Below are 10,361 nucleotides of genomic sequence, written 5' to 3'. Positions count from 1 at the left end.
AGGTGTAAATAATTTGCCTAATTTAAATATGAAATCTACTCATATCTGTATAAATCCTGCCCCCACACTTTAAATATGTGCAGCAAATGTCCAGAGGAGTACCTTCAGCAAAGCATGTGCATCTGTTGTGGTGCTACAACAGCATGAAGCCAATTATAGCAGTTACAAGACAGGGTTTGTGGCCTATGGCTGGCATGAAGGGTACAATAAATAACCGAACTGTTGACAGGAAATCGTTTGGCTGCTGTCAGAACAATAATGAGGTTATTGCTGCCTGCTGAGACTGTATGATCATGGATGATAATTTTTCTCATCCCACCCACTGCGGCTGGCTGTCCTATATGCCTGCCAACCGCACACATATGACATATAAGGTCCCACAGGTGACCACCTTGGCTTCTTTCCATAATATTTAAGTCTGGCCTCTTTTCTTTTCATCTACTGTACATCTAAAAATACAAGGAAATTCATTTAGTCCATAGAACAAAGAGTGTTGTTCCTCTGAACACATGAGCATTGCACACACCCACATGCCAGCGGACACTTAGAGCAGATACAGACACAGATACAAAGGGAAACACACTGAAACACACACACTGTATACGCAGCTGCACACTCCTGTAGCTCTGGATGGCAGTAGCATACCATGGTGACAGACAGATTGTTCTTGTTCATTGACTTGCACTCTCTGCTCTGCAAGGTCTGATTTCAGAGTGGGAAATATGAGATGGGTCCAGGAGAGAGTTCAGGGTTGGGGCAAGGAGACACTCCATACAGTGAGGCTTCATATCTCCATGTCACTCTGGGCATTCTCCCTGATTTCAGCCCCTTCGTTGTCTGGAGCCCCCTCCCTGGGTTTTCCCCAACCTCCTTCACCAGGATTGGTGCATTCCAGCTGGTCACAGTGCCTGGGTGGTCCCCCCTCCCATCTTCTTTGACTGGAAGAAGGAAAAGACAGAAAAATGCAGCAAGGGCCTTTGACTGTGAGGAACACAATGTGAGCGTTGATGAAGGTGGCATGAATGTGATGCTTACCTGCCACTGACCCATACTGCTGTCATAGCCCAGCATCCATCCAACAGGCAGAGGAAGACAGCTCGCTGACCTGTCACCTACTGTAGACTGGACTAATAAGCACCAAGGATGGAGTGACCTGGCTGTTACCCTCAGCACAAATACCCCATCTTCATACAAACAAATCCCTCTGTACTTTATATTTACTGTTCCACACAGTTTGCACTGAGCATTTACTGTATCATAACCATTATTTATTGATCACTGATTTATTCTAGACAACCAGCATACAAATATTGTGAGAATAAATAAAAATACATACCCATAAAGTTATTTACATTAGTAGATGCAGTTATAATTTCATGATCTAACATTCAAAGAGAAGTGAGAGAGGTCCAACAGTACCATTTATACACAAGAAACTTTAGAGAGCCTGTGTTGTACAGTGAGAGTGTAAAACATACAGTATGAGGCAGTAGTATAATTATGTTTATATGGAGGTGCACATGGTACCACAGTGTCCCCTTGGCTGTATTTTTACACCCGCTTCTTGTATTACTTTGTGCATTGTCCAGACAGATAAATGATGAGATCAGAGATCATCACAGAGCGAGGGAAATGAACCACTTCTCAGTGAATTTGATCTCCACTTTCAGGAGGTGAAGTAAGAGTCCTGCATGGAGTAGAGGTGGCCAATAGGAGTGAGTAGAGAGGTGACACCCAGGGAGAGGCAGTCGCTGTCAGCCACATGACAAAGAGGATCTCTGTCCACACCATTGTACAGGCTTTTAAAACCTAAAAAAAAAAAAAAGCTCAGTGGATAACTACTGTTCAATCTGTATTTATTAATCAGTTTCAATGGGTATTTCACTGATTTTGCACAATTATATGCTATCTGGTAGTGTTGTGGTATGGGGTCTAATGAAAGACTGTCTTTAATGCACTGTGGAAAATGTAAGAGCCAGTGTTTCTGGAACTTGAGTCACACTAAGGACTATAAGTCTGTGCTTTACCAGTTTTGACATTTATTTTGAGCTCCTGATCTTGTAGTGGAGCACCCTTTTAAGTAAAAATATAATATGGAGAGGTTGCAAAAGAGTTTCACATTAATTTGGACTATACATTAGATGGACAAAACCACAGGGACAACTGACAGTATAATAAAATCCAAAACAATTTCCAGTGTGCAATAACAGTTACATGCATACTGCAATCAAATCATGTCATTATTGCCTGTTGCTTAGTTTTACTTATCACACTAATCACAGAGACTTAGAGCAGATCTGGAAACAACTTCCCATCATGGTTTCACAGCAGATCTGTGGTCTTTACCGTATGGGTGCATGTGATCCCCTGGCATCTGAGGTGGGGTCAGGCCGTGCCTGAAGGGGTCCATGTCATAGTCCTGCTGCCCCAGTGCTGTGAGCCCCACCTGCTGCTGCTGCTGCTGCTGCTCCTGTGTGTGTGAATAAGAGGACCCCATGCGTTCCATCTCAGAGGTCAAATCGCCACAGGTGGGCGCTGTGGGGCAAAGGAGACAAATGTAAGATCTTAAGCACTGCTGTCTGTTTGAGTTTTTGAGAGGTTTTGTGTACTGTGATGCAGCTTTCATGTTGCTGTATGCTCTTCAGAATGCCATTAACTGTGACTTTCAAAACGCGTATATGTCAAACTTCAGTCTGAAATGTTTTAAATCTGACACACCAAAATCTTCTGCGTTTGTATAAATGAGTTTATTACTTTTGTCTGCTAAAATATACTTGAAATGAGTGATATTCTTTATTTAAAACATTTTGTATACCTGTGTGATGTGATTGGTGCTCATGTTGTTCCTGAGTCTGCTGCTGCTCCTGTTGCTGCTGCTGCCTCCTGGCCAGTTTCTTCATCTAAAAACATGCATCACCAAACATTAAAGATAATTGTACATATACAGGATTGTGAAATTCCCTCCCACTCCACAGTTCCTTTGCCACCCAGTGTGTTCACTGAAATGCAAAGTATTAACAGTGAGGTAAAGGACATCTCTGAGTGTAGGAGGGAAACCACACATGAGCACACTTTGTGAGGAGATATAGAGTTTAATCTACACTGATCTCTCTGTGAGATGTCATCAGTTTCCTGTATGAAGAGATAACCAGGCTGATTTCCATGCTGGCATACAGATACATGGCAGAAAGGGTTCTTTTATTAGTAGTGCAGCATATGACAGTGTGTATATGTGTGTATGTGTGCTTTGTATTACTTTGGCCCTTTGGTTCTGGAACCAGACCTGCACAACCCGGACACTCAGGCCAGTCTCTGCTGCCAAAGTCTCCCTTACCTTGGATTAAGATTCATGGGGGAAGGAGAAAGAAAAGAGAGGAGGTCAGTTGAAGGTTAAAACATGTCTTGACGGATTTGCCTTAAACAAGGAGGAAAAAATAAAACATATTCAGCTAACTTTTTAAGAAAATAACAGACTTCTATGCAAATATCAGTAATTTTGTTCCATCAATATGCCCAATAGTGGTACAGCAACTAGAACAGCTGTACCCTTAAAATGACAAGACTCTGTTTTCCCAAAGAGTTTCAGTTAGAATATTGACAGAAAATGACTGTACAATAATGTCTTTTTTCTATATGTGCAAAAATACACAGAGCCACATGGAAAGGAATCATGGAGGAAACCATGGTGGGGCTTTTTGTAGCTTCATATCCTGCAGGAATACTGGGTGAACACAAACAGTCTACCTTTCGGCAAGGCTTTGACGAGACCTCAAAGGAGGCTTTAAAGGTCCGTCGTTGTTGAGTGGTCAAAATAGTGCGAGGTCTTTTAGGATGTTTGCTCTCCAGATCTGCTGATCTAATCCGTCTCACTGTAACTCTCCCAGACTCTTCCTCCTCTTCTTCTTCATCATCACTTCTACCTAGTGGGTGGACATGATTGGAAAGATGTTTATTTACCTACAAGTCATTCATATAAAATTGTTGAAAGACAGATACAAAAATGCATGCCATCAGTCTCAGATGTTCAATGCATTATTTGTACTTAGTTTGTGAATAACTCTTTAAGTTGTTAACTATATTTAGATTAACCAAGTTCCCTCACTGCACCTAATAACTCTTTAAGTTGTTAACTATATTCAGATTAACCATGTTCCCTCACTGAACCGGATCTGTTCTTCAGTTTGTGGCTTCATACATTTCTCAGAATATATTTTAATTTAGAATGTCATACTATTTCACAACAACTTGCATTTTACTAAGTAGATGGAGTAAACTTTGACCATAGGTCAATGTAGAACAGATTCAATATTTTGTAAACTATCTATCTATCTATCTATCTATCTATCTATCTATCTATCTATCTATCTATCTATCTATCTATTTCTGGCAATTCTGACCCAATGTTAATTAAACACAACAAGTTTTACCTCAAGTCTCACAAACGCATTGTGTCAATTGTGCAAGACAGTGTAAATATGCCTTTCAAACCTCCAAAGATAAATCAGGAACAAGCTGTAACATGTACGTTTAAAATGAGTAGATTATAACAGTTTACAAGCATACTATAGTTTGGCTCAATAACCCAACAGTAATTTAATAAATAACACTAACACTGGATTGAAACAACCTGTCATAACTGAATATATTTAGCCCATTGTTATATTGGTATTGGGTCAGTTTTGACCTATTGATTTTTATCAACATGTGCAAACACACGCACATATACACAAAGCCTGTACCTGTGTCAGAAGAGGTTGGGCTGGACAGACACTGGTGGTAGTCCTCTCTAGCACACAGTAGCTGTCCCTCCCTGAGGACGCAACAATCTCCAGTCTGCAGGCGGCAGGAACAAACGCTGCAGACGAAGCAGCGCAGGTGGAACACAGCAGCCCCTGCATGCATCACCAGCTCTGCAGGAGAGATGGGCTCTGCACAGCCCCCACAATGCACTGCAAACAGACTGGAGAGAGTGAGAGAGAGACAAGGGTAGAGCTGTAACAAGGAAGGAAATGAAGAAAAACTGAAAGAGCTCAGAAAATAACAGGGTGTAATGATTTTGTTTGGCTGACTAGTGCTTGAGTGTAAGTTAAGACCCCCTGCATCTTGGTAAGATGGGACTCCATGAAAAAAAATGTTTGGCTGACTTGAGGAATGTTGCTGAGTCGATGTGTTGCTCAGTACAACTGCCAGCCAGACTTCTCCCCTCTCCTCCACCTCTGCCCTGGCCACTCAAGTCACATACCCTTAGTATGGCGGGTGTGCATCTTAGCTCCTGGCAACCAGGACTGGTGCGCTTAGCCTCAGAGACTGTTGCCGTGGCTCCGGTTGCTGTGTCCAAGCCTGTGCTCCCGAGGAGACAGGAGAAAAGCTCTCAGCAGGCCATGGCTCCAGGCAGAGGGGGGAATCAGATCTCCTGGCGTGAGCGGCTGAGCAGCCAGTCCCAGGAATTATTCGCAGAATTATCCCTAAGTCTGCTTAACCAGAGCGAGACAAAGACAGAGCCATCCCCCAAGCAGCAGGACCACTGTCCGCTGGCTGGCACTGCAGCATTTTGGGTCTGTCACACAGGATGATGCGTCATCATTCTGTAGCTGGTGTTTGTCTCCAGACTTGAGTAGTCTGGTGGCCATAAAACTATAAAAAATGTGGCCCATAAGGAGAGCCTACCTACAATACTATATATCAATGATTCAAGATTCTTTTCTTGCTGCTATATTTTGGGAAAACTAGCATTAGATGTTAGCATAAGACACTCAAAAAAGTAACTTGAATGATGTGATGATTTCTGAGAAGGGCAATATGAAAAAAACAAGGGACTACTGACCTTTTGAACACCAACATGAATGTGGTCCACTAGCAATTGCAATTAAACTATATGTTACAGTCACTGTAATCAGTAATCTAATTGGTCATTCACAGTTTGTATTTAATTTCTTATTTGTGGCTTTCAGCTCACTTCACAGAAAGTTATGATATTCAGTGAAAATATGCTGTTTGTGCAAAATGACACCACAAAAAGTTGGAATAAAAGTGAACTTAAGAACAAATATTAGTAATAGATCATTACAGTCATTCCACTCTCAATAAAATCTTTGTGTTAACTTTCAAGTGAAACAATATTACTTTGACTTTCTTTTAGTTGTGTCTAAAATACACATTTAGTGTAATATTTACAAGCAATCAGAACTCAAACTAAACCTTAAAGCAATATTCCAGGATAAGATGCCCAGGAAAAAGTTTGGAGCTACGACATCTTAAACATTGCTAGGACCGCTTGCTGTTGTTGTGTGGTTGCTAGGGAAAAGCCCATTCCCAGAAGCTCAGGAAGGTCGTTTGGTTTGCTTGACCTATCCAAGTCGTCTGCCCGACAGCCTCAGTGGAATGCACTTTAATATGGACAACATACCGTCTGTGGTATGTGCTTTCCTGTGGCAGCACAAGGCTACACATTTTCAGAGGAACTGTGGCAGAGGAAATACTGGTAATGTTCCTGGATTTCTATGGCACAGCTAAGTACTATGTGTCAATATGATGCTAGCACTCGACCAGCAAAGAAGAAACTATGGGTAGTGCTGTTGTGAGACCATTCATGTTTTGAGAATTATATGCCTTTGTCTAGTTAATGTTATTGTACTCAGTACTCTGAAGGGCTGTGAATGCAAAGGTAAGAGTACTCCCAATACATATGGAACAGCTGAAGGTTTTTAATATGTCAGAGTTTCTGCTGACATGACAGGGCCAGAGACCCTGCCAGGAGAGCAGGAACATTCAGTCATGCTGGATTTAGACATGGCAATTAGTGACAAGATCATTACAGAGATGTAGGTCGGCAAAACTTTCTGCTCCTCCATACTGACATGGCCTCAGTGAGGCACTCTCAAGGTAGATACACTGTATAATAAGAAGCGTGTTTAGCGGGAATGTATACACACACACACACACACACACATTTAGTCAAAGCCATTCTCTCTCATTGCTCCTGCCTTGACTTTAGTGCTGACCTTTGACAGTCAGGCAAACAGACTGCTGGTGTGCTGGACAAGCAGAGAGACGGATCCTGTTTCTGGATCAGGTGAACCTGGATCACACGTGGCAACAAAGGCTGTGTATCAGATACAGATCTGCAAGTCAAGTGTACTGCCAGTCACACTGCTGATCTGATGACCAATGTGCTGTGCAGTCCACCTGGGCTACTACATATTAATATAACAAAGTGCATACATTCTGAAAGCAAAACAATCACATCAGAAATATTTATTACCTATATCTCTGGCAATTCTCGAATGTTTGGTTTTGCCTTATAAAGCAAATTAACTTCACCCCAGTATTTTAAAAAAACTTCATGGTACTAATTATGTAATGACAGAACCAAAAAACCCATTCTTTTAAAATAGACAAATGTATTAATTTTCCAAGAAAACATTTATATATTTTTGTACTCCACTGAATGTCTGATACAACATCTGTTAACAGACAAATGTTACAATATAGAATAATTGTACTTTTGAGCTACCTTAATACTAGTCCTGGATCAGTACAAGAAGCAGAATACAGGCTATATGGAGATTTAAAAAAAAAAAAAGCAGTATTAAAACCTTCAGACCCTTAGACCTTAGCGATGGAGCTTTGGCACCAGGCCTCCTGCTAATTGGTCAGGTCAGATATCTCACGGTTGGCTGGGCGTTGTCCCATTGCTCCACACAGGAGCTGCTGTGGGCAAAGCTTTCCAGATGTCACAGCACATAATGCCAGGGCTCATGGAGCGCACTGTCCCCCAAATTAAGTTCATACTACCCTCACCATCTCTCATGGAAGGATGTGCCAGACCTTCTGACATATGTCCCTACTCTACTAATTACTGCAGTTCTGCTCTTTTATATGTGCTTTGACCAAGTGCTGTTATCATCATCATCATACTAAGCAGAAGAATCCAGCCTGATTTCCATTTATTTATTGAAATTCCACTTAAAATCTTTATATTGTGGTTTAGCTTGTGTTAAATGTTTTGCTAACAAATACAAAGTTATGTGAGCCTCTAACACCACTGCAGTGCAAAATTTGTTGACTGGGAACTTGATGGTGGGGGGCATTTTAGGCCACTGAGTATAGGCTGCTGTAACAGTTCTTGTTTCCCCTCCTGGTTGGCAAAGTAGCTAAATCACTAAATTGTTTATTCATAATGTGGCCTGCTACCTTTCTGGGTGTATGGGTTCTGACTTTGCTCTTGTTTGGATGAGAGTACATTCTGAAGGAAGAATGAGGGGATGAGGTGGTGGGTGAGGGAGTTGGGTGATGGGTGATGCTGGGAGTTTTTGGAGGTGGGGGACTACCTTGTTGATAAGACCATATGTTGTCCCCAGCTTGCAGTTGCCACGCCAGTGGGTTTCATAATTTTAACACATTTTGACAATGTGTCAGTTGAGCTCTACCCCTGGTTGTGTGCTTTATGTGTGTGTGTGTGTGTGTGTGTGTGTGTGAGTGAAGGTGTTACTGTGTTGTTTTGTCTGTATGTGTGTGTGTGGATGTACAGTATGCACTAGTGTTTCCATCTTCCAGTTCCCTCCTCACCCCTTCCACCTACAGTCACCTTGTTCTCTTAGTACGCTGTGCCAAGCTCCCTGGAAAACAGCATACGTCCTATACACATAACTACATGAACACACACATATAGCATAGTGCTTTTACCATAAATTAAAAAAGTAGCCCCACATATAGAGCTACAACACAAAGTGCAACACTAAGTGAATAGATATAGTATAAGTTGTCACTATAAAGAGAAATCGCCTTTAGTCACTGTCTCTCTCTTTCTCTCACACACAGTGTTGTTTCCATTGTTTCCATTGTTTCATTGACTTCCATTCAATTCCAGTATAACCTTAACCATAACCACTACTTGCCTAACACCTAACTCTTACCCAAATATTAAACCAAGTCCTAATGCTTTGTGTCATGGGGATTTGCTTTTTGTCCCCAAAAGTAAGGAGAATGCCCACACTTTGACTGTGTAAACCAAAATGCCACAATGATGGCATCAAACCAAAAAGACAAGAAAGACATGTAAAAAAACACACACCCACGCACACACACACAAACAAACACACATTTTTAGTCAAGGTCAGATCTGTAGTAAGGGTCTGTTGTGAAAACTCCCTTAATAACACATAACAATTTTAGAATCATATGTTTAAAAATATAAACATATATATTAAAAAACAGGCAACAGTAGTATAGCACCACTTGATGTTTTTCATGAGCTATAATGTTAGTTGTATTTTTGCAACATAAACAGTACAGAAAAAAAACCTGGGTGCAGCTAAAATGATCGTAGCCTATTGCATATATTTTAGCAACAACTTTCATTACACATTGTTATTCTTCACCCAGTTAAAGCTCACTGAATTACATTTTGACATAAAAATGGATATAGTCACGTAATTTTGATAGCCAATAAGAACAATTTGAGTGTAATTTTAACACAGGTTAAATCGTATTTCTTAACGCAAAACCTCCGAGGAAAGATTTGCATTGCAGTGTAAAACCAAGAGTTCAGGAGTGATGAGTAACTGCTTCGTGGTTTCACTTGTAACGTAACGATAAACACAACAGTAATGAGGAGCTGGAGATGAACACTCACTCTGCATAGTCTCTTTTGCAGTAAAGTTTGCAGTCCCGCAGGTAGCACGAGTTCCTGAGCGCGTCCCCGCACGACGCGCATCGAACACACTCCTCATGCCAGAGGCAGTCTGTGACTCTGAGCAGGAATCTGTCCCTGATCGGCCGGTGGCATCCGGCACATACTGCCCTCTGATCCATATCTGCAATGATGGGAAATCCTGTAATGAGGCCACTTCTCCAGACAGCAGGGCGCAGGAGAAATTCTTTGGCTGAACAATGTTTGATGGAGGGTCATTAAAATGCAACTTTTCCTCATGAAACGTGACTAAATGCTCAGTCTGTTCATTAAAAAGCGGGTATCATGTATTGAAACTGTTTCATTTGTTTTCTTTAAACTGCCCAGACATTAAACTTGTTTGATGACCATGAGCAGAAAATAGTGCTAAAATAAAATACCACAAATTAACAGTAAAACTGTATGCATCTTTAAAAATCCATATCATACTGACTAAACGTGATTAATATATTTTGGTATCAAACTTAAGGAGACTGCCGGTATGTCCACCTCCACAGTCCTTTGAAGAAACCTTGTGATTGTGAACAAATTAATTAAAATAAATATATATATGAATTTAGAATACAGTTATTTACATACCTGTAAAATGCAAGTTTCCAAACAGCAGAAATAAATGAAGTCTGTGTTGCTCAGAGCATCTCCGGCGGTGAAAGTCCTGGTGCAACTTGCT

The 10,361-nt window shown here is 41.1% G+C and overlaps 1 protein-coding gene across 1 annotated transcript in view; it reads right to left on the bottom strand.

Annotated features, from left to right (window-relative positions):
- Positions 1–1,318: 1,318 nt before the first annotated feature.
- lmx1a (LIM homeobox transcription factor 1, alpha) overlaps positions 1,319–10,361 on the bottom strand; it is a 9,276-nt gene continuing 233 nt past the window's right edge. The window contains exons 2-9 of the mRNA XM_020607041.1: positions 10,271–10,359; positions 9,635–9,815; positions 4,740–4,960; positions 3,745–3,920; positions 3,257–3,334; positions 2,816–2,900; positions 2,347–2,535; positions 1,319–1,809 (exon numbers count right to left, since the gene is read on the bottom strand). Of these exons, the coding sequence (XP_020462697.1) occupies positions 1,667–1,809; positions 2,347–2,535; positions 2,816–2,900; positions 3,257–3,334; positions 3,745–3,920; positions 4,740–4,960; positions 9,635–9,815; positions 10,271–10,359 (1,162 nt within the window). The 3' untranslated portion in view covers positions 1,319–1,666. The remainder of the gene's footprint in view (positions 1,810–2,346; positions 2,536–2,815; positions 2,901–3,256; positions 3,335–3,744; positions 3,921–4,739; positions 4,961–9,634; positions 9,816–10,270; positions 10,360–10,361) is intronic.

The sequence above is a fragment of the Monopterus albus genome, unplaced genomic scaffold (assembly GCF_001952655.1).
Source record: "Monopterus albus unplaced genomic scaffold, M_albus_1.0 scaffold83.1, whole genome shotgun sequence".
NCBI lineage: Eukaryota > Metazoa > Chordata > Actinopteri > Synbranchiformes > Synbranchidae > Monopterus > Monopterus albus.
Note: the sequence above shows the minus strand (reverse complement) of the source record. Positions and strands in the feature narration are given on the sequence as shown.